General features: G+C 38.2%; 1 protein-coding gene across 7 annotated transcripts in view; it reads left to right on the forward strand.

Annotated features, from left to right (window-relative positions):
- Nucleotides 1–1,587: 1,587 nt before the first annotated feature.
- Nucleotides 1,588–24,605, forward strand: part of LOC113062096 (protein phosphatase 1 regulatory subunit 12A) — a 68,382-nt gene continuing 45,364 nt past the window's right edge. For 6 of the 7 annotated variants that reach the window (XM_026231676.1, XM_026231697.1, XM_026231722.1 and 3 more), the window contains exon 1: nucleotides 1,588–1,926. In XM_026231676.1, coding sequence (XP_026087461.1) covers nucleotides 1,690–1,926 — 237 coding nt within the window. In that variant the 5' untranslated portion in view covers nucleotides 1,588–1,689. The remainder of the gene's footprint in view (nucleotides 1,927–24,605) is intronic. The other variant, XM_026231687.1, reaches the window with a different exon arrangement.

Raw genomic sequence — 24,605 nt, forward strand, 5'->3', positions numbered from 1 at the left:
GACAAATTTTACTCTATTCTCAAACGTTCAGGAATCCGTGATGACGTACACACTTGGATCGTCTCCCACTTAAATGAGTTGTGCAATTACACTGACACTTCTTACGCTTCATGTCATAAAGATGAGGCAAACATCTGAATTAGCCTGCCAGCTACCCGCAACCTGCACAAACCACACATACATGGGCCTGTGCCAACAATAACGTACCACAGTGCCAAAAGAAAAATAACACTCTATACCGGCCCGGTAGAGCGGGACCACCCCAGTCAAAAGGTTCCTGTCAACTCAATTACCCAGATGAGGATACTTTTAGAAGCCTTCCAGGGGTAAAATTAGCTTTTTGAGTAGTCAGTTTTTTCCTGTTTCTGTTAATCATCTGCCTTTTAAGTATAGTCAGTAATTTCTATTATCACAATCAAACACATTTCCCCCTCAAAAGGGAAGCTCTCCCTGTGGTATATAAAAAGATTTTCTTTTAAAAATCCATAAAAAGGAAGTAAAAAAAAAAAGATTATAATTAGAATCTGTGGGGACATTAAATTTGAAAGAAATACAAAACAATAGTAAGCAGTTTTGATATTGCAATGTGTACTTTCACAATACACCATGAATATTTAATATGAATATTATCTTTTACTTTCTGAACATATGCTCAAAAAGGATAAAAAATACATATTTTTTTCATATATATATATATATATATATATATATATATATATATATATATATATATATATATATATATATATATATATATATTTTTTTTTTTTTTTTCTTGGTTAATTAAACTTTTCCTCACTGTATTCTTTAGAGTGCCATATGAATACAATAGTACATTAATATAATAATAATAAAATTTCATAGTGCCGTGGTATAGCCATCACTGTACCACCACACATTTTATCCCCCCCCACATAATTATATAAATATATATATATATATATATATATATATATATATATATATATATATATATATATATATATATATATATATTTATATATATATATATATATATATAATTGGTACCTCTGAAGAACATATTGTGTTTGTCTGCACATGTAAACATTAACAAGCAAGAATATTAACAAATGGTGTGCATATGCTTCACTTCACTTCATTTGTCACTGCTATGTAATATTCGTGTACTATTGAGTCTATTAAAATATTGCATAAATCACAGCTGACATGAATGGAAGAGATCACTCTTGTTAACTGCCGGGGTTTCCATTTCAGTCATAAAGGCGTTTTAAATGTCTGAGTTGATGAACAAACATATATTGGTGCATTCCCCACCCTTACAATTATTTTGCATATACAAATATTTTCTTTTCTTTTTTTTTGCATGCAATACGACACTCTAATACAGCTCTGCCAAAACACATTTTTTATAGGTTTGTTTGTTTTATGTAATCATATATTTAATACTACTTCCCCGTGTTCTGTATCAACCCTAAACAGCACCTTTGTATGTAGACAACTGCTGTGCATTTTCCCTTTGCTGCCCCGTATAAATGACGTCATGCTGCAGCTCCGTGGCTGACGTCGCTCGCTCTCGCGATATTTCGGCATCGAGCAGGTTTTGAGCCTAACCCCCCTCCCACGCCCCAGCGCGCCGTGTCGGGATAGTGGCAGTATAAAGTATATCTTCCAGCCGAGACAGATAAGAAGCGCCAGGCTAAAGAGGGGATGAAGATGGCGGACGCCAAGCAGAAGAGGAACGAGCAGTTGAAGCGCTGGATAGGATCGGAGACGGACCTCGAGCCGCCCGTCCTGAAGAAGAAGAAGACGAAGGTGAAGTTCGACGAAGGCGCCGTGTTTCTGGCCGCCTGCTCGAGCGGCGATACAGAGGAGGTGCTGCGGATGCTCGACCGCGGCGCGGACATCAACTACGCCAATGTTGACGGACTCACTGCTCTGCACCAGGTGAGTTAAGAGCGGCTCAGAGCCGTGTCTCGGGACGGTTTGCTGGCTGGCTGTGTTTACTCAGACCGACACCACCACCGTCATCATCATCATCCTCTTCGGCGGGCCGTTTTGCGGAACCACGTAACGTTAGCCGCTGAAGCTAATCAGGCTCTGATTGAAACGGGTATTAGCTTTTACGCGCACTGTGCCGGATCAATGAAGCCAGAATAATCATATTTGTGTGTAAATGAGTTTGTGAGGGCAGGAAGAGGACTGTCTTGACCGATCCTCGGGTGTGTGTGTGTGTTAGCTACTGATTAGCCTGTTAGCATCTAGGTGTAAGTAGATCTACAGCACAGTAACCGTTGAATCTGTTAATAAACTAAACTGGTGAATGTGCGTGGGTTATGTTATGTACGGATTCACGGAGCCGACTCGTAGATGTGTTTTGATCCGCGGGTCACCATTGAAATTACGCTGTTAAAGCGCATAGCAACCAGTTAGCACGGCTGTGTAACGTTATTTGGAAAGAGGCTAGATGGTTGACACGTATGTTGCGTTTGAGATTACCAACTGAAAATGTGGCTTTATGGGTGAAGATTCTGTGTAATAGGGTTTTTTTTTTTGTGTGTGGGAGGGTGAGTTATTATATTAAAACGAGACCGAGCGCGATAAAGGTAAAAGTCGCGCGGTTTAAAACGAATAATCCGTTTGAAAAACTACAATGCTTTAATAATATAAGTTAGTCGTTCATGTTGTAACAAACCCGTGTTTCTGATTTACTCGTGTGAAACTTCAAGGATTATATTTGTCAGAATGACCGCTCCAGTCACCATTCTCTTTCAAAGAGTCTTTTTCATACAATGGCGACTTGCGCTGTCAGTTCTCTAACGTTAAATTATTCTTTCTTGTCATCCACAATGAGAAAAAAGTACTCTAAGTCAGTACGTTTGGAAACTCCATAGATTCAAGTAAATCCTGACACAGTTTTCCATGAATTATTAGTGAACTGTAGCTTTAAGACGTTGTTTCCTTGGCTTGACTGTAAACGTCCGTGAAAGATGCGTCACTTTAGTTTTTTCACTAATAACCGTTTCACGCATTAATGTTTTTGCAAAAAAAGTATGTGAGGTACTGGCAAAGATATGAGTGTGGTTGCGAGCGAATGCAATTTGTCAATTTATCAATCGTTTTTTTTCTAGGAAAATATGAAGGCACAACTACATTTTGTGCTTCATATTTACCTGTTAATGTACGTATATTATCTTAAAATGTTATTGCTAAGGAAAGTCTATTGAGTAATTCAAAGCCAAAGAGCATTAAATTAACAGTTCGATATGTCACAATAGTCTAGTCTAGAAGTATCATGCAATTTGAGCTGGAAAAAGTGGCATGTGACATTGAAAACCGTAATATCTAAAGCCCTACAGTGAGTCTTGTGGGCTGTAAGTGACTGCAGGAGGTTGTCTGTACAGGCTCGTGCGTTTAAAAGCACTTGCCTTTTTTTGGGCCGGTGTTCAGACAGGGGGAGGAAAGAATTTGGATGCAGCTCTTGAGACCTAACCATGACTGGAGAGGCTCCTTTCTCTATTGGGTCTGCTGTGTGTGTTTATGTATGCGGTCATGGAGAGTTTTAGCATGTGACCTGCAGGCAGTGAGTGAGTTCATAGCGAATGGTATTTGCTTTTAAACATGCTGATCTCGCTGTAGAAGACGCATAAGTTGAGTTGTGTTGGGGTTTTGTATATAAATCATGTGCATGTACTAGCTCTTGAAATTTTGCTTTGTTTGATGATTGCATCAAGAAATGAGAATTTGCGTGTTCACAAAAATGGGTCACAGGTCTCCTCTAACAAGGGGAATTGGTTGCAACTAACAGTATAATTGTATGTAGTTTGTGGGATGGCTTCTAAAAATATGAAACTTTTCAAGTAGAGGAGAAGATGCTTCCTGCATTTTGTTACTGGCATCAAATCAATGCGTACATATCTTAGTGAAGAGCTGTCATCGGACTATTTGATGATCTCGTATGTGACTTGTTCGCTTTTCCGTTTTTATTATTACAAAAACTGAGTAAGTTGTTGTTGCGGATGTAGCATTTACATTTACTAGAAAAACCTGAGGATTAAACAAGCGGCTTGTCCTGTTGTTGCTCAATTTCGCTAGTACACAATGATTAATTACACTTTTATTGTGTTCCCCTGTTTAAATGCATGAGTGTTGCGCTGCAGGACTTCGAATTGAACAATTCCCTTTTATTTTGATATCTTTACACTTGCCAGTCCTCAGCTTCACTTTAGAGTGTTCACACCAGCAAAAGTTGGTTCAGGCAGTGTTTTGGTCACCCTGGGCTCTCCCAGCATACCCTGGTTTCACACACAGGGTCTAGGAGGAGGAAATAGACAGCTGCATCCCCTATGTAGTGTAGTTTACTCATAGCAATGTTTTGACTGAGCTACAATTAGGTTTAATTGTTTTTACTCATGCAAAACGAAGTATTTACTGCTCATTTTCATATTAGTCGCAGAACTTAGCCTAATGCTTTGTTGAAGATTAAAAGCATGTGACTCATACTTGAAGGTAGCACTGGGACCTGATTGGGTTTATGATTCGTCCCCATCGGGACAGTTTCCCTGCATCTGTGCTGAAACAGGTAGTGACCTCACTTTCAGCACACTGCTGTGTTTATCCAGGGAGGGTCATGGTGTGCTGGTTCCAGTGATTACAGTAGCAGTATGGCTGGGGTTATAAATATCACATGCAGACTGGCCTGCAGGCAAGTGCAAGAGCGCTAACTTTAGCACCCAGTCAACCCACATTCTGGGCTGCTCAATCTCATAGTTAAGAAACCCGGCATGGGCTTCTGTTGTCTGTTCTTTGCTCATGTTGTGCAGATTGAGGTTTCAAATCGAAAGTCTCTCACTTTGTCAAAGACATGACATAGTTTGTAGTGCATGTGCATGTTTGAATCAGTCTTGCATCATGTTGTGATCTTCCTTTTTTGCTCCCAATTCCTTGTGCTTCTCAATTGTTACAAAAATGTAGAAGATGATTTTTAAAAATGACTAGAAATGATCCATAAATTAGTGAACATTGAAAAGCCCAGGTAAATATACACCCCCCAAACTCAAGTAATTAAAGAATTTTTTTTTTTTACAGCCATTGCTGTAAATAAGTGAGTCATAAGTGTAACATTAATAGTAAGTTTGAGTAAATATTGATTGTGAACAACCGTTGTTTTTGCATCATTTCCATAATATGATTATATTTTTTTTATCAGATGTATAGCAATGTATGCTTTAATGAAGGCTATTTTTACAACCTTTGATTTGACATTTCCGTAATATAATTTTAAAATGTAGCTTAAAAAGTTTTTCGACATCAATGCAGTGTTTTAATAGTTGTTAAAAAAGGTCCTTAAAATATATGCATTTAATTTTTTTTAATGTTTATAACTATATTCAAACACATTTTGCATAAAAAATTTAACAACCTGTGTACTGACATTATTTCTCTGATATAATAAAAAAAAAAAAATGTGTAATGATTTATAACAAACTATTTAGAGTGCTATGAAACTATTTACTTAGAACAAAGTAAATTAGTTTTTATGCTTCTAATCATGTGAAATGTTACCCAGTTTGACGTGAGGGCCTTTCACTCCCCTTTAGTTCCAGAACTAAATGTACAGTACTAAAGTCCTGGGACGATTTGGCACAAGCTATTTCCCAGTACCATTTAAAGGGTTGCATTCGCACTGACCATGTATGCTAGGATGTGACATAAGCTGGTCCACAGCAATGTCAGTTGTGCGCGGCGTTCAACAACGTTAACAAAGAAGAATAACAACAGGAGGATGAAGGACGCTGGGATCGAAGCTGTGTTTTTGTCGTGTCTCGCGGGTTTGACTATAATAGACATGGAATGACGACGTATACGTAAAGCGATTGAAAGAACTTCACTTCACTTCAGTGACCGTCCTTTTATCGCTATCATGGTGGTTAAGGGCCTTTTCGAACGCTTTTGGCCAATCAATGTCTACTTGCATCAGGGTTAGTACCAGTTGTGCTGCTTAGACCCTGCTCAGGAGTAGGAGCGAATTTGGTTCTCGAAAAAGGTAGTCTGGTACCAAAACGCCCAAAAGTGGGTGGTTCCATTAGTTCTGGTACTATAAAAGGTTCCTGCCATGCGAAAGGCCTTATATTCTCATGAAATTCTCCCTTATAGGTGTGATGACAGAAATATGGTGTGTCTTTCATGTATAGAATCATTCCAGTGAACCAGAAAATGCTTGGATTTATCTAGTGGCTCAACAACTTTGTGGAGGCGGTATGCAAAGAGAGGCGAGGAACAGCAGATTACACTCGAGGCCCAGAGCGTTGGTGTCTGCAAGACTGTTCCTTAATGTTTTCCAAGGATGAGTGTTTCATAACCACAATATCTTTCTAATTTAAGGTTTACATGCACATAATCTGTTCGCCTCGGTGTGTAGGCACAGCCTGGCGGCAGCCTTGTTATCTGAGACGTGTCATTTATGGCACAGGTGGAATCTCCTGCAGTGCTGTCATCCGTCAGAGTTTATGTAGGTTTCAGTAAGAAGGTAGGTGAAGATATGTGGTTGTGTGTCGGGTGGGAAGGGTTGTGGCTGTGTCGTTCTGTGCCCGCATTCCTGTCGTGTCTCTCTTTGGAAACCATAGCAGTCCCAGAATTCCTCAGCTGTCACTTAAGCCCCCCAGCCAAAACAGCCTCCACCTCCACAGTCACGCCGTTTTACTCCCAAACAGAGGCACATGATGAGGCATAATTAAGCAGCTCATTAGGCAAACGACAATGCATTTCTCTCGTTCATTTGTTTTTGTTTTTAATGTGTCATTCTGTGATAGATGTGCCAGACTGCATATTGTTGCATGGGTCTGTCGTGTTTTCTTTTAAACAGTAGTTTCAGCAGTTGTACGAAGAGGTGATGCATAGAGATGGCATAATAATTTGTGAGTTGATCTGACACCGTTCAGGAAGCGAAACAGCAGCTCAAGGAAATTACGCCTTAGACGGTGTGACTTAGGGCTGTCAAAATTGCTCAAAAATGACGTTTGAATATTCCCTATAAAAAATACACAAATATTGGAACATCTGGTTGCGCATGTTGTCAATGACGCGCATTACGTCAATAACAGTCCAAAATAATACAAAGAGACATAACTACTTGTATAGATAGTCTTTTTAAGTTTAAACATATATGACAGCGTATTACCTACACAAAAACAAGGAAATGTCCAAGACTGCAGACCTCACGCTCTCCCACCCTCAGGTTCTCTGCGCATAATGGTTTAAATGAACAAACAAATTTTTGTGCAAGCAATTTAAGGTCGCGACTGTTGTTCCAAATATAGCATTCTTCATTCAGTGATTGAAACAAATGTTATTAATATTAATTGAAGTTTTACAGCATATAGAACTGACACTGAATGTTCAGAGCGAGCTGTGCTGTGGTAAACATGGAACTTTTCTTTGACATGAAACGATAAATAATCAAATCTCGGTTCCATTGCTTGACAGAACTCCCCGAAGCATGCCCCATCTGCGATACTGATCGGTCTCATGAATTTACAAATGAACAAAATTAATGTATCCGTTATGTTAAGTGTCAAGACGTGACTGTTTAGCTGGAGTTCCACACATTATGCCATGCTCATTTGGGTGCACATTTTTGAGATGTGACCTCATGTTACTAGTGGTCGAATGGTATGCTAACTGTATCTTAAATAGCTTGCATACAACTTTATCTCGCGGGTCAACAATTTTACCGCATTTTCTCTGCTGCGGTCGAGTTGGGTTCTGAACTTGCTGGCATCTTCCATGAAGACGCATCAACTTTCAGCAGTGATGCTGTGCCAGACAGTTCGACTCCTGTGACCTGAACCCTCAGGCGCGCTATCGCCCACTCGCAAAGCAGACAACCACGCCTCTACTACCGTGGGCCTTTTTTTCCACATTTCTTTTTTTTATTAGAATATTAATTTTCACCTTGGAAATTCGTTTTTTTTTTTAAGCTATTCGAATATATATTCGCATTTAGAATATTCGTTGACAGCCCTAGTGTAATTTGATTACATTTCTGTCATCATGTTTAGTGAAAAATGAAAATTCTGTCATTTACTGACCACATGTCTTTCCCACCCTGTATAACGTTCGTTCTATTGATAAAACTCAAACACAGAATATTTGTACCTAGTAAGCGTTCTATAACAATAAGTCTTCATGAGAAGAGTAGCAATGGCTACATCTACATGCACAATTTGTTTCAATTTGACTTAATTTATTCCGATTTATGAATCTGAATGTAGTGTTTAGTAGGGCTGTGATGATAAATTGATGCATAATCTAATCATGGATAGATTCTGAGATCTTCCAAATGCATTGCAATTCTCTTTGGAATCGATTCTGAGATTAATCTAATCTAGTCTAACTCTAATCTAGTTTATTTCCGCACCCTCAGCAGCTCATGAAGAGGCATGCAGAAAGATCGCTTGTGCGTTCGCCTTAGTCATGTTATTTCACCTCAGCTCAGAATGCTTTTATGACGTAAACCCAGTCCACTCTGAACACCCTTGTAATTCGCTTTAACCTTTTCTAATTTTCTGAATGATTATTTTAGGTTCAAGTGTGTGTAAGACAGGGTTGGTCGGGTAAACGGTGGACGTGAAAGTTGTCGTGTGGCGACACATCAGCTAAAGACTGTTTACTGTCAGGGATTTGTGGTGTCATGCCGCATCACATCCAGTGTAGATAGCATCACTGATTAAAATGAGCTCTACTGACTTGTCTATATATAATAAAGATAAATCAGTGGTTCTATAGTATTTTGTTGCGCCGGGCCACTTGCAACCGGTGTAGAAACGGTGTTAGGAATAACATTGTCCATTTTAAAGTTTTCACTGTAGACATCGCCCAAACTTAGTATAAGGATTTGGAAACAAGCAGATTACGGCTGTTTCTAAAGCATGCAGCGCCATCTGTTGTTCAAGACTAAGCTCAGAATGGACTTGAGAAAGAATCGCGATGCATTTGAAAAATCTGCTGAATCATTTCTCTGTTTGAGATGCGTTTAATTATTTTCCCAGTCCTAGTTGTTTACCTGAACGCTGAATAAAGTGATCGGGTTGATGTGCACGTTTATGTCACAGGCTTCATATCGGAATAGATATTTTTTTAACATGCGTACACCGCACAAATATAGTTTCCCAATGTTTGCACAGAATAAGCACTCTCCTACACTGTTTCTTCATTTGTTTTAAACAGCGGAATTTATATTGATCCATTTCTGCGTGTCATACGTCATTACGCTATTTCTCCATCATTACACATGTGCAGTGATTTCTGTTTCGGGTTTTCAGTTTGATCAAGCACTCACATGCGCTCTCAATTGTGTTAGAAAAGGAATAAATCAACCCTTTCAATCCGCTCATAGTTTGGTTCTGATCGAGCCCAGTCGGATAGATTAAGGTGTTTACATTAAGGCTTTTCAGTCCGATTGAGCCGTCAATCCGATTACAAATGAATTATTTAGTTGCATGAAAACGTAGCTAGTGTTTGAATTAGTGAGCGACGCAATCTGATATTTGAATTAATGGATCTGATTAACACAACCGGTTTAAATGATTTGTTCATGAATCAGATTGATATGTTCAACTCACTCAATGTGATTTATCAGTAAATAACAATATATTCCTCGTACAAATCTATCATTTTAGTTTTGAAAAAATGCACTGCATCTGAATATGCCTACTTCTGTATATAGTAGGCGACATGGCATAAATGTGAAATAAGTATGTTCAAAATTCAAAAGCTGCTATCTGAGGTGTACATCCTTTGGAGACTTTTCAACCTCTGACGCTCTGAGAAATTGAGTTGAGATGTTCTTGAAGTTTGTTTGAAGAAGAAGCTACTCGGTGTGCAGTTTCAGATTCATACTTTGTTATAAGTGCAAAGTGTCATTTGGACTACTTTGATTCCTCTGTAGACTTAAGCATTGTTTTTTTTTGTGGTAGAAAGAAAGGCATATGGGTTTGTAACCACGTGAGTGGGTGTAAATAATTTATTTTCAAACGAACTATTCTTTTAACGGCTCTGTCATCGCTCCTAGTCATAGTAGTGCAACATGATTATCTCAGCATGCATTGTGAATCCTGAGATTCCCAGCTGTGTCTTAAGCCGCCCAGTTGGCGTGTCAGAGCTGAAATCTTGTGTTGATACTCAAAGAAACACTCCTCAGGATTCCTCTTTTTGTTGTGAACCTTTTGTTCGTGAGGTCTTGTTTTATTCTGTATATTGTGAGTCAGCATGGACAGCCCAGTCATTCTTGTGTAGCTGTAATAGATGTGAGTGATTCAGAACGATCAAAACCAAAGAGGATGTGGTGTTTATTTAATCTCATTTGAATCTTATTGGAGAATTGCCATTGCTGAATTCGCCAGCTTATGCCAGGTTTATTTAGAATGCCTAGATAAACTGGATGTCATATTGTAAAATAAGTATTTGACAGGAATTTGCAGGATGCCACTTTTCACCTGATCGGAGTAGGAGTTGCTTTGCATCAGGACCTGAAATCTAAAAGCAGGTCAAGGTAATTTGGGACTTAAATTGGTCTTAAATTAGCCTGGGTTCCTGGGAAACCGGGAGATGTGATTCTGTGTTCATTACCCGTTCTCTAAAATGAATAAAGGGCTCTCCCCTTATGAAAACTTAACATTTTAACCCCAATTTCTAACACTAGAGCTGAGCAATATTGTGATATTGATTAGATTTTTGCTGTTATGTCTTAATGATTATTAAATTGTGAATTTCTTTTTTTTTTATTAACTTTGTTTAGTGATACTTTCCAGTATAATGGTAATAATACAGTATTCTTGTATTGTTTAATATAGCCTATTTAAAAAAAAAAAAATATATATATATATATATATATATATATATATATATATATATATATATATATATATATATATATATATATATATATATATATATATATATATATATATATATATATATATATAATCACCATACGGAATGGGTCAAAAATGGTGTCAATGGAGACTTTGAAACTTAAGTGGAAAGAGATTTTTCTTTTCAACAATTGTTCACTTTATGAATGCAAAAAGAGCTTTGAAGTGGTGCTTGTAACTAGTAAACTCAAGTGTGAACAACTGGATTTTACAGGTTTTTCCTAAATCATTCAGCCCAAAGAGTATGGCTTACACTCAAGCCCTTTTTGGATACACTTTAGTTTAGGGACTGGTTCTCACTGTTAACTGACTGTTAACTACAACTTTTGCCTCCAACTCCTAATTTTCTGCTCATTAATAGTAAGGTAGCTTAGTTGTTAAGTTTGAGTAGGATTAAGGGATCTAATATGATCATGCGGAACAAAGCAATAATGTGTTTTATAAGTAGTAATATGCATGCTAATACGCAGCTAGTTAATAGTGAGAATTTTACCCTTAATATTCCTAATTCTAACAATAATCAACCTAATCTTTTTTTAAATTAGTATTATTATTATTTCAATATAGAGCAGGGCTCCAGACTAACTTTTTACACTAGGAGCACAGTGGCCCCCAACTGAAAATTTTAGGGGCACAACCAGAAAATTTTGGGGCGCACACCGTAAATCAACATGCTAACCAAATCTACTAATTTCCACTGTATTACTAATAAATACTTTAATAATAGATGCAGAAATTACAATGTGCCGTTTCAAATTCAGTGTCACATTTTATTCTGCACTTTTGAAGATGCAACAAGGTAAACTGACAGCACCATCGCTGTCATGACAGTACAAATAGTAAACAAAATTCCATACACTCAGAATAAAAAATGTGCATAGTAAAAAAGTTTGTGTGCATGCTTTATCGTTGTTGTATGTTTCGTTATATATATATATATATATATATACACACACACACACACACACACACACACACACACACACACACACATTACAGCAGAACTGTTTCCAACACTCATAATAAATCATCATATTAGAATGATTTCTAAAGGATCATGTGATAGACTGGATGTCACATGTGACACTGAAGAATGGAGTAATGATGCTGAAAATTCAGCTTTGCATCACAGAAATAAATGATAATTTAAAGTATAATAAATTGAAAACAAATTATTTTAAGTTGTAATAATATAACACAATATTACATTTTTTCTGTATTTTTGATCAAATAAATGCAGGCTTGATGAGCAGAAGAAACTTCTTTCAAAAACATTAAAAATAGTAATGTTTCCAAACTTTTGGCCTGTACTGTATCCCCCCAAAACTGCACAACTGTAGAGTAAAAAAAAAACAAAACAAAAAGTGATAATAAAAAATGCGTCTTAAAACTGATTGTACAAAATCACAGTCTGGGGACTCAGATCTCAGAACAACTGCTAACATTAAGTTTAAGGTAAAAATAACTGCCATGAAATTATAGTATCTTCTTACTCCTATGCAATAAATTGCTATTTCACTACATCTCTTTACCTCTGTCTTTATCCTCTTCTCTTCTTTTTGGCACTGTATCTATCGCAGACTATGCTCATTTATAATGTGTCATGTAAATTCGGCCTTCCGTCACAATCAGGAAACTTTCACCGTGTCTAGAACTGGCGCGAGCTGCCAGGCCCGTTTCTACGAGCTGTGTGTTAACAAAAGCAGTGCTGTCTACATTGGATGCGGCGTCGGGCACGCTACACAACAAATTACCAACAACTGATCGTGCGCGCACTCTGTTTCTGACACACTTCAAGCACTCGATGGGCGGGGGAAGATTGAAGAGACGGATTTATTTTTTATTTTTTGCTTTATTTGGAAGTGTTTTGAATTAATGGTTTTTAAATAGTAGCCTATTATTAAAAAAAAATCACACGTTCACTCATTCTGGCGCCCCTATGGATGAGTGGCGCCCTAAGCATTTGCCTATATCACGGGCCGGCCCTGGTGCGGACTTTTTTAGCCACACCAACCTCTGACTCTGAATCATCATCTGACGGTGACACTAGGCTCTGGCACTGGTACACTAGCCGCAGGTCGGAAGAACGAATCAATAGTTCGCTTGCTCATAGCTCAGACGCACGCACATATCAGGTTGTGATGATATTTGTCTCGGTTTCCTTCCCACAGATGTTTACGCCCGCTCAATTATCTCTAGGCCCCTCCCCCTCCACACATTTTAGCCACTTACAGTGGCCATTCCCTATTCTTCTCACACGCATTTGCCGCCTCACAGACAGGCATCACTCAATGAGACGCGAGTGTGTGCAAGTGTGTGTGTGTGTTTGCGTGCGTGCGTGTGCAAATCTACTGATCGCACATGTACGACTGGATGTAAAATTCAGTCGCACACTCTCAAAATTTGGTCGCAAAATGCGACCATTTGGTCGCAGTCTGGAGCCCTGTAGAGCCTATTCAGTTCTTGTTCTGTCTTGCGAAACATACTAGACATTATTTGACTAATATTTTCGGATTTCTCTTTATTTCCATTTCCATTGCCATTTGGGTTAAATCATAATGTCAGTTTGGCTGATGACGGTCATAGTAATATTATGTAAAAGGCTGATGGAGTCATGTTTTCTTTGCGTCAGTGTGTAAGCTCCAGCCTAAAGGAAATTAGTCCTGACATAAATTAGGTGTGTGGGTCCTTATTTCCTCTTGGTTGGCGCAAGAGCGCGCTTTGCCATGAGCCAAAAACTGGCATCAGCACATGGATTTTGGCTTTGACGGAACCATAACTAAGGAATTATGGTTATTACGAGACACTGTACAAGCTGAAGACAGGTCAATGGTTTTGTGTTTAAGGTATGAAATAATTTATGGATCTAGTTTAACACAGTGGGTGGTTTATTAAATTGTAATGCCATTCAGTTTGGTGTTTTCTGGTTCAGTAGGTGCAAAGTATTTTGATGCCATCTTGTCTTAAATAATTCATGTTAATTGTTTTTAAATTGTTTTTTTTTCATGCTGTCCATCACATCACCAGGTTTCTCATGCATGTGTAATGGGTATGTAATTTGCATGTCAATCAATTATTCATTGTTTACGGGAAGTGGGTGGAGGTTGTCAAGACAGATCATCATGGTACAGGTTTTAATCAAAGGTTAGCGGTTTAGGTTTTTGTTGCATTGAAATATTATGCCAAGAAGGAAATAAAATGATACTTGGCTGTCACTGTGTAGTCATCAAAGTCTGTGTACTGCTTGATTGACATGCTAATATTAGAAACTGGAACGCCAGCCGTTCATGTTTTACAGTTTCTAATAAGCAGGTTTGTCCCTGTCAGGCAGGCGGTGTTGAGATATTTTCAGTTGTATGTTTGAAAGGAACCCATAATCAAGGGCAGGAAGTATGTTGAAGACATAGAGCTACCGCGTGGTCATCAGTTGGCTCTGAACACGTTGACTTGTCTTCCATGCTAAAATTGGCGTCAAGTATTGCTTTTGTAATTTTGGTTTCTAAATTATTTCCAGTTGTGCTGGTAATGTAAATTCCTGGATCTTACGAAAGTGGTGGACAAGTGGCTGCTAATAAAACCGTGAAATGTGACTGTGTATATAAAACAAAAAATATAAATACAGGAGCACATTCTGTGTGAATGGCCGCAAATTTCTTTCTTTGATTCCAAAATGGTTTGACTGTTGGACTTGCAGAATAATAAAATGTTTTGAATGATCGTTATTTACAGACAAATATTAATTCTAATGCGCTGCCACCAAGCTCTGGAATGTCCTCAGTCAGTTTAGATGACTATATGGCGGAGCAGGTGAACAATTTCAGACAAGCATCACTGCAGGTTCAAACTGGTTTACTTGAGGATTGCTGATGCACAAGAATGCTTAAGGAATTATTTTGACTAGAGCTTGAAGCCCACCTTGTAGTACACAAACTAAACGATTGCTGTCTTAACCTTTTATGCGCTCTCCAATCAGTAACAAGTGAGTGCTGTTCTGTGATTTTTGTTTTTCTAATTGACATTTATAGGACCGAATCACTAAGTGATTGCCACTCAATGCATTTTAGTTCAGCATCATCTTCCAGGAAGCTGTAAAAGGAATTAATTGTAAACCCAATGGCTTTCCATGTGAATGTCACATTCGTATGGATTCTCTGGCTGTCATGTTTTGAGTGAATGCTGAGACTTTCTGTAGATATGATTTGGAAAATTCTAGGCCATATTTCTGAAATCACTCCCTATACCATCATTCACTATTCATGACATAGGGAAGGAGTGATTGAAAACAAGTGAGCAAATTAGGACTGAATGAGTTGAAGTGCTGCGGAATGGCTTTCCCTTCAGAACTATATATGGATATGATGGTTGATTTTTGGACCCAAGTGTTTTACTCTACAGAATTCCAGGGAAGTTCTCAGAAAAAGCAGAGCAACCTGTCAACTCAGATCTGGGCCAAGTGGAATGACATCAGCGTAGGTTTTCCTTCACATGCCTCTCTCTCTGTCTGTCTCTCTCGCTCTCTCTTTATTCTTCTCTCATAAGGATTGAGGGCAGGGCTCTGGCTGGAGAGAGAGGTCTGCAGGAGAGTGATAAATGGCATGCATGAATCAGTGGTCCCACTATGTGTTTGAAAGTGGCCAACATGGAATGCATCTGGCAATAACAGTAAAAAGCTGCTGTTCATGTTTTTTGAGGTAAACTTAACTTTAAACTAGCCTAATTAAACAGGCAACCCATTAGTCAAATGATGAGCAGGTTTGCGCATGGCTAGTACCTTCAATATCTTTATTTTGCTCAGCCCATCCCTGCAGTGTTGGAATACATGAAGTAAAGCCGTCTGTTGGAATTAACATCATTTATTCAGTGTTTGTTTTGATATTCTAGTAAAGGTCTTCTAAAAAACTCTCTTAAACTCCCAAGAAGCACTTTAAAATGAGCGCTTCTGTGAAAAAGAATGTTCTACCTGAAATTTACTCCTCTAATGTGTTTATGGAACAGCTCAAACAAACTTTTTTGGAAGTGAGGAACCACTTTCAAAGAGCCGAGTCGGAGTAGCTTATTTACAAGAACGGGATTAACTTTTTGCAGAGGAATGTAATGATGTGCCACACATCTCTTCCAACAGTGAGAAACTGACAGCTTTGGATGTGCTGCTTACACCCCACTCAAGACCGAAATTGACTTGTTTTATCACCGAGACGCATCCTTTATATAGATCACGATGAAGCTGCATAAAAGCTCACAGAATTCTCATGTAATTCTCACTTCCGTGCTTTAGTGTAAGATTTAATCTGACAAAATAGATATCATTTGCTTTACTGCAGCAATGTAATTGCATTAAGATGTGGTGTAAGTTTAGAGGTCCAACAGAGGATTTAATGCAAAAAAAGTTATCTTTAGTACGGAGTAGTATAAATAAGAGAAATGTTGCTCAAAGCAAATGACAATTGTTGTCTGACGGTATGTTAAAAGTGATGCTTCAACCCTCTAAGGACACCTTGGAAACTGAATCACCATTGCATGTTGTGTTGACAAAGGGGTGGAGGATAAATATCGACCAATAATTAATGCGCATCTTGTCAGTTAAGCCGGTTCTCTAATCCGTGGTAAATTCCATCACCTTCGTGATTTCACATAGAGCTGCGTTTACTACACATTGTTGTTAGCTACGCAAATCCACGTTTATTATCAGCGACATGATGGAATTTACCACTGATTAGAAAACCAGCTTTACTAACAAGATTAATTATTAATTATTGGCTGATATTTATCTTGCACCCCTAGTGGTGACTGTTGTGTAAGTTTTATGTTCAATTTGCGTTAAACTGACAAAAACAAAGAGTTAGAAGCTGAAATGACCAACACAAAAACAGTGATTTTGTTTACCTTGCTGTTGTACCTTTTCAAGCCCTGTTTGATGATAGATCCTCTCTGTAGTCACCCTTACTTGATTTTTTTGATCATTATGAATCAGGGTCACGCAACAGTCACAACAGAGGACAACCTCTTATAAATTTACAAATGACTTGTCAGCGTGTGTGTGGGCGTGGTACGTCATGCGGGCTGACGTGATCGTGAATTGCTCTCTTGTCCAGATGGAGCCAATCAAATGTTTAGAGCTTGTAGTTTGCAGTCACCAGATGTCGGAATGCTTGTTTGGGTTTTTCACAGATTGGAGATGAGAAATACAAGTGGATGAGGGAAAACGTGTACACAAATGCATACAGTTCAGCAGCAGGCATTTGGGGCGAAGGTCAGCTGCTTCTGGCGGTCAGTTGAGAGAGTGGAAAAGGGTGTTGAAAAATCCCTTTGTCAGAGCAACAGGAAGTGAGTGTTTATTTTTTTTCATTTCCTCACCAAGGCGTTACAAGTTATCTTCATCCACCCCTAGAGTTGGCTTTTAATTATCACTCTTTTTGTGCATTTATACTCTTGTACTAGTCTTGCATCATCTTAGCGCCTACACACTTCATTCAACTGGTAAGAGTGTTTAGCTAGGATGTGGAGTAAGGGTTTCCAGTCCTGCTCCTGGAAGGCCATTTTAAATGCTAAGTGTAGTTCCAAACTTTTAAAACACTTGCCTGGGTGTTTCTAGTAGTAGTCTTGAATGTGTGTTCACCAAGGGTTAAAGCTAAACCCTACAGCTGGGGTTCTCCACTCTGGCCCTCAAGGTCCACGTTCCTGTTCGATTAGGGTTGGAGCTAAACTCTGCAGGAAAGTGGACACTGAGGGCCAGAGTTTAGAACCCCTGCCCTACAGAATTCCACACACCTAATGTAGAGGAAAATGGAAGACTGTTTTTTTTTTTTTGGCAAGTCAAAGACATTTTAAATTGGGCTGCAAAGAACTCTCATGTAGGCATCCACTGACCAATGAGAATCCTGGATAGGTAGGTCCAGTTGTTCTTGTGGAATTCCAATTTAGTCTTGGTTTCAAGCTGACCTAAATCTTTTAGCACCCCATTCAAAATGTACCCTACAAATTCCAATCATCATATCAAATGCTTAATAACGCATGCAAAATACACTCATCTGCTATTCCAGAACTACTGCATCCTTCCTAATGTTTACACACAAAACATTAAAATGGCCTTTCTCTTGCTTACTTTCTCTCTTTCATAGCTTCCTTCCTCCCCAGTGATCTATGTCCTGTCATCATCAGCAGTAGCTCCGCCTGTGGAGGAAGGCACATAGTCAGCTGGCCCTCAGCATCTCCTAACCCTCGTCTTTCAGGGATGTTAATTAAGCAGCTCCCTGGAGCATGACAGATCATAGGCGCTGACACTGCTGCAAGCCCTCAAACCTGACCGGACCCTTAACCATGCACATCCAAACAAATGGCATAGGTATGTCGAGGCCACCCTGAAGTCACCATTGCTGATCTGTGTTTCCTGTGATAATATATATATAGATCCAGCATGTTAATAGGCAAAAGTTAACTGGGTAATTCCATAAGAAATAAAGTGCAGAAACTACCCTTAGCTTATTACTTATTATTTATTTAATTTTTTGTATATTCAGTAAATATAGTTTTAATACAAATGCTATTGATATTTTAAAAAAATGAACAGTAAAGCTTTTTTTGTCAATCAGATGTAGACCTAAAACATTAATGAAAATTAAAATCTTTTATTTTTGGGTGCTACACAACAGAGGTTTACTGTTAAATGTAAAAAAAACAAAAAAAACAAATGTGATTATTCCTTTCACCTGGTAGATTTTGGTTTAGAGGAATCACTGCTCACAGACAGACATGTGGTGACTGTGACCTTCAGCAATTGTGAGGGCACCTGCAAATTACCCCACCTTCAAAACTAGAGTTTGGAATTGAGAACCGATTTGTTTTAAGATCTGGTTTCCTAAAAAAGGATTGAAACTTCAGCACGGGAAACAAATATGAGGACACTGTCCTGAAACGCTGTCCTGTCCATACCCAAATAAATTGTACCCTTTACTCTTTACTCATTCTGTAGTGTGGAAGCACTCTTAACTGCTGTCTGTGTGAGCGACCCTTGACACTTCTAAAGAAATGGCATTGTTGCAGATAGTCTGCTTTTTTTTTTTTTTTTCATAGCCTGAATGCCAGGACAGGGGCAACAAGAGGCCACAGCATTACACAAGTGTACTGTTTACTCTGGCGGTTTAGACCTAACACCAGCCTGCAACCCCCTCTATGGCCACAGCTCATAGAAGCAAACTTGGCTCTCGCCGGCCGGTATTATTTTGGCTGCTGGGTGTAAGCCGAAGTGCAATGTATGCTTGCAATCTCTTCCTTATTTTCCCTCTACCTCTACCCCGCTGTTGCTTTTTCCATGGGAATCCCAGGGCCATATATGGTCATCAGTGGCTGGCGAGGCAAAGTAAGGCTTTTGCTCTTGCTTGCATGCGCTCTCTCTCTCTCTCTCTCTCTCTCTCTCTCTCTCTCTCTCCCTCCCCTTCTTTCAAGTCCAGCTGTAACCCTCTCAATGGCCTCCTGCAGTAGAGCAGTTTTTTTTTTTTTTTTTTCGCTGTCTCACACATCTCTGGGTGAACCGTGTCAAGAATATGCATGTCATTTCACCCCAGTTTCTATTTACTATAATGAGAAAAACAATTATTTAAATGGTTAATCATTTGTTTTATAATGTTTAATAACTGTTTTAGTGAAATGTTTTATTTTTTTAATGTATCTATATAATTTGGTTTTATGCATGTTTTTTGCTGCATTTTTGTAAAGTCTAGAAATGCATCAATATTAAGATACAGTGATTTCAGAGACTGTTTAAAGGAAAAGTTCACCCAAAAATGAACATCCTGTCATTAATTACTCACTCTCATGATTTTCCAAAATGGTAAGACCTTTCGTTCATATTCAGAACAAAAATTAAGATATTTTTTAAGATAGACAGTAAGGGTACTACCATGATCAAGGCCCAGAAAGGTAGTAAAGACATTAAAATAGACCATGTCACATCAGTGGTTCAACCAGAATGCTATAAAGCTACAAGAATACTTTCTGTGTGCAAAGAAAACCAAAATAACAATGTTATTCAACGATTTCGTCTCTCCTGGGACAGTCGGCTACCATTATTGAGAGTACCTCAACATTAGTAGTTTTTGTAAACCTGTAGGTAATGGCCATTTGGTTTCAATTTTTTTATTATTATATGAAAATAAACAAGCTGAGACAATAACTGAACAACTTTTTTTGCTTTTCTATAGCATCAAGCCTCAAATGTCAACTATACGTTGGATTGGTTTCTTCTTTAAATAAAAAGGAAAAAAATATGCATGGTGTTATAATGTTATACTAAAACTAAAATTAAAACAATGGAAAAATGCTTAAGATAAGATTTAGAAACTTAAAAAAGCATCTTAAGCACGCAGAATAACATAAGTGGAATTTGAACGATTAATTGCCGCTTTGAACGATTATGTAATTGTGGCATCCGTAATTGTAATCGCGTTTAGAAATCCGATTAATGTGCATTCCTAAACTATAGCTATATAGATATTACTATTTCCCTTTAAGGTAATTTTAGATGAATGCAAATATAATATTAAAATAACTATTAAATATCAAATATAGATATATTATTCAAAAACAGATTTTTTTTTTTTATAATTTAGAGTCAAATATGACCATTTCACTTTCACCTGTTCAATTAATTAATTTTTTTATTGTTGCACATGCATCCTCTTTTTCTCGCTCTGTGTGCTTCTTTCTCTTTCTACACCGTGACACACACACACACCACAAGGAGGAATTCCTTTTGTGGAAGTGGCTGTGTGCTGGTGCGTTGATGATGTAGAGAGAGGAGGCGGGGCTCTTGCTGGCTCTGGGCTCAGAGCTGTGGTGTTACTTCTCGGGTAATTTCTCCAGTGGTGTGTTGGAGCCGGGCCCGACTGCAGCCTCGCTAGGTGGCCTCTGCTGCAGGAGAAAGCAAGGCGGGAGTGGGTCGGTTGAAACGTCCCGGAGCATAGTATCATTGCTAGAGTTGCTTTATAAGGGAGTGAATTGGATTTCCCTTTCAAAAATAAACGTGTGTTATCAGACCTTAGACTATATTCCCTATCTTTTGTTATTGCGTGAGCTAGTGCAAGCTCATAAAAAAGGCAGCATTATGGTTTTTATTTGGTCACATGTGATATTTTGCATTTCGAACCAGCCCACTGATGGACTGTTTGGGTTTTCGTCACAGATACTCAAACGTTATCATGTGGTTATAAACGTTTAGAAGTAGATAATGAGTTTTGTGATGGCAATAGCCAGAACATCATGCTTTAAGATATGGCAACTCATGAAAAGAAAGTTTGCATATGGTTTGCATAAATGTTTGTTTTAAAGTCTAAAGCTATCTTAGCAACCAGCTGAGGCTTTTTTGCTGTTTGTAAAGAAACTCGCGAAACAAATGATGTCACGCTCTCCTTAAGGACCAGAGTTTCAAATGAGCTTAGCCTGAATTATCATATCCCTTGATAATCATTATATAATGAGATGTTATTGTCTTGCCTGACTAGCCTAAACATCCAAAGATTTTGGACAAAGTGATTGTTTTCAATTAGACAATATTGGGTGGCTGGCTGTCATCAAGTCAGACCATTTATTTTGGCGTGTGCTGTTGGGGTTTTTGCTTCTCTTTTGGAGGTTAATAGTAAAAAGACATCTTTTTCCATCAAACACAAAATAAAATATTTTGAACAGTCTCCAAGTTGCTCTTTTCCATATGACTACAGCATTTAATGACCAGGGACTGCCAACCAACAAAAATATCACAAAAGTGTTTTATTTTATGACGTGACCAAAGGATTTTCCTGTGTAGGTTAACAATCCCCAAAGTTCTATGTAGGTAATGACTCCTGATGCCAAATCTAGTTTATTCCATTACTCAACTGCGAAGTTCCTTACTATTTAGCAGCTGCCCAAGAATCAAAGCACTGGATTTAGTTTGTGCACACTTGAACTGACTTTGAGGGATACATAGTTGGCCACTTAAACAGGGGAATGCCAAGGACAGTTGCCTCACAAACCACCTCTGGCTTCTGGGCTGCAGCACAAAACTTTTCAGTTCACATGCAGTCAACAATTGTAAACTGTATAATGAATTTTTACATTTATTTTAATATTATATAAGTGCTCATCTGAAAAGCGAGGTATATGCTTATTGGCCAGCTATGCGGTGTGTTTATTGGCTGAATACCTCAAGTGCGTGACTGAAATCTTATGCCCCCTACAATACTGTGATGCCGTGTCCCGGTACGACGTGCACAGCCAGCATTATAGGTTACTCTCCCAGATTCAGGAAACAGTCCTCTGTAAAATGTGCTGCACTCATCTCAATATTTGGATTGAACTGTTCTGGAACAGTGTTGTAAATACAACTGAAAAAAAGGATTAAAAAGTGGGTGACATTTAGAAGAATGTTGACAACCAAACAGTTGCTGGTAGCCATTGACTTTCATAGTATGGAAACTGTATTATTGAAGTGAATGGCTACCGTCAACACTTTTGGTCACAATATCTTGTTTTGTGTTAAGCAGACCAAAGACTGAATTTTTTGTGACTTCAGTTTCTCTTTTAACAGCTGGGTTTCTATAAATGGTCTAAGGTAGACTGGAGAAAGACTAGTGCTGGCAAAATCGTAAATATGTAAATATGGTACCTCAGGCCTTTGTTTTCAATCATACATGACCTTTTAACATGCATTTACTTTGGCTGTTGTTTGCCCAAGGAGGAATTTTGAAAGAGAATTGCAGGATTGATAAAGCATCCTGATTTTTCAGCTGAAAGTCTAAAGGGGCTGCTAGAGGAAGTGAGATGGGAGGGGGCTTCAAGTGTCTTCTCCTCTTGAAGTGTAGTGCTGCTATAGTTAGATCCAAACGCTTCACATGATGACTTGGGAGATAATCACTCATGGGCTTGCAGCTTCACACATACGCACACACACACACACGCACACACACATGGGGAGCTTGTGCTCCTCTCTGCAGTGATGGTTTGAAGTCAAAGTTCCTTTTAAAGTATGGAAAAATCCCAGTGTCCTTTTTCTGAACTTCAAGAAATGGACATACATTTGGTCTTGTAATGGTTGGAATGGAGTTAATTGTAGTTAAATGATATAGCCATCTCGCTCTGTCTGTTTACTGCATTTTGTTACCTTTTTATGACTTCATTTGCTTAATTTGACATGCTAGTAAACAATTAACTTTTCCATAAATGTCAACAAATATATATCTTATATTATTATTTATTTATTATTACAGCACATAATAGTAATTTTTTATGCATAATTAATTTAGACCAATTTTGTGTATAATGTGATGTATAGATATATAGAACAAATCGTGATTCATTTAGGGGGTAGGAGTTTATATGAATGTATGTCTGAGGACTTTAGATGGTATTTTTCTTTTCATTTTGCCTCTATATAATGCATATTAAAGTTCATAAGTGCAGTGCTGCTTTGTTTACAGCGAAACCAAGGAAACACTTTATGCACCACCTGCTGGCAGAGAGTGAATCTGCAGCTCGTTAAGTTCGTCTGCTGTTTCTGCTTCATGCAGATATTTTTAATGTATAGTTTCACAAAGCAGAATCAAACCATTCTGGTTTTGCTTTCAAATTTTAAAATTATACAATCTAATTTAGATTTAAAACTGCTCATCTTGCATGTATACAGCATCTTTGTTTGGATCACGATTAAATGTAGTGGTTGCCACTAATTTTAAATGGAAAGAGACAAAGCCTTAGTTTGTTTTCTATTTAGTTTTGTTATTTACTTTAACATTATATTTAAATGTAGTCATTTAGTAGATGCTTTTATCTAAAGTGACTTACAAATGAGTACAATAGAAGCAATTAGAGCTGCTACTAACGATTATTTTTTCTGTCGACTAATCTAACGAATATTTTTATTACAATAAATAATTAATCTAATGTTCTTTTTTTATTAGCTAATGAATCCTTTGGATAACTTTAGAAAAAAAATATAATATTTCAACCTTTATTCATTCTCAACCTATGTGGTTGAAGTTTTTACAGTATAAAATAATCAAGAGGCAAAGAAAATTATTTCACTATGGTAAATATAAGCTTATGATCGCGTTTATAATTAAACCACAGTAGCCATAAATTTACAGTTGTCTGAGACGTCATGAAATGTTCTTTAGCATCACAAATCATAAAATGTAGTCAGGGTTCTGCTATGGTTTAGCATGGTTTCCAGAGATCTGGAGTTGATTCGGGGTAGCTCGGTGGTTTGTGACTGTCTCGCGGTGCGCTGTCTTTCAAGGGGCCGTTCACATGCACGCTCAAGTTCGTTATTTCCGATGTAGGAATGGAAGCGACGCGCTCGTTTTTTTCCAGGCACGTCCGCACCGCATCGAGTTAAAAACATCTCAACTTTTCAGAATGCCGCAAGCGCAAGAATATCAGACCTGAACCAGGAAGTTGGTCACCAGATCATACGGTAACCAGTTAAACCGTAACACCGGAGAGCACCAAGATGTTTCCCTCTGAGGTGCTCGCGGCATACTCGCGCATCACAGTTGTGCTGCCGTGGTACACCTTATCGGTTTTGCAAAGGGAACAAAGGGCCATTTTATTTGTCCGCTGCTTAAAGTATTCCCATACTTTTGATAACAGTGGTCTCTGTTTTTGTGATAGAATGCAACTTTCTCCATTCCCAGTATACCATTACGCGACATGTAAACAAAC

The sequence above is a fragment of the Carassius auratus genome, chromosome 4 (genome assembly GCF_003368295.1).
Source record: "Carassius auratus strain Wakin chromosome 4, ASM336829v1, whole genome shotgun sequence".
Lineage (NCBI taxonomy): Eukaryota > Metazoa > Chordata > Actinopteri > Cypriniformes > Cyprinidae > Carassius > Carassius auratus.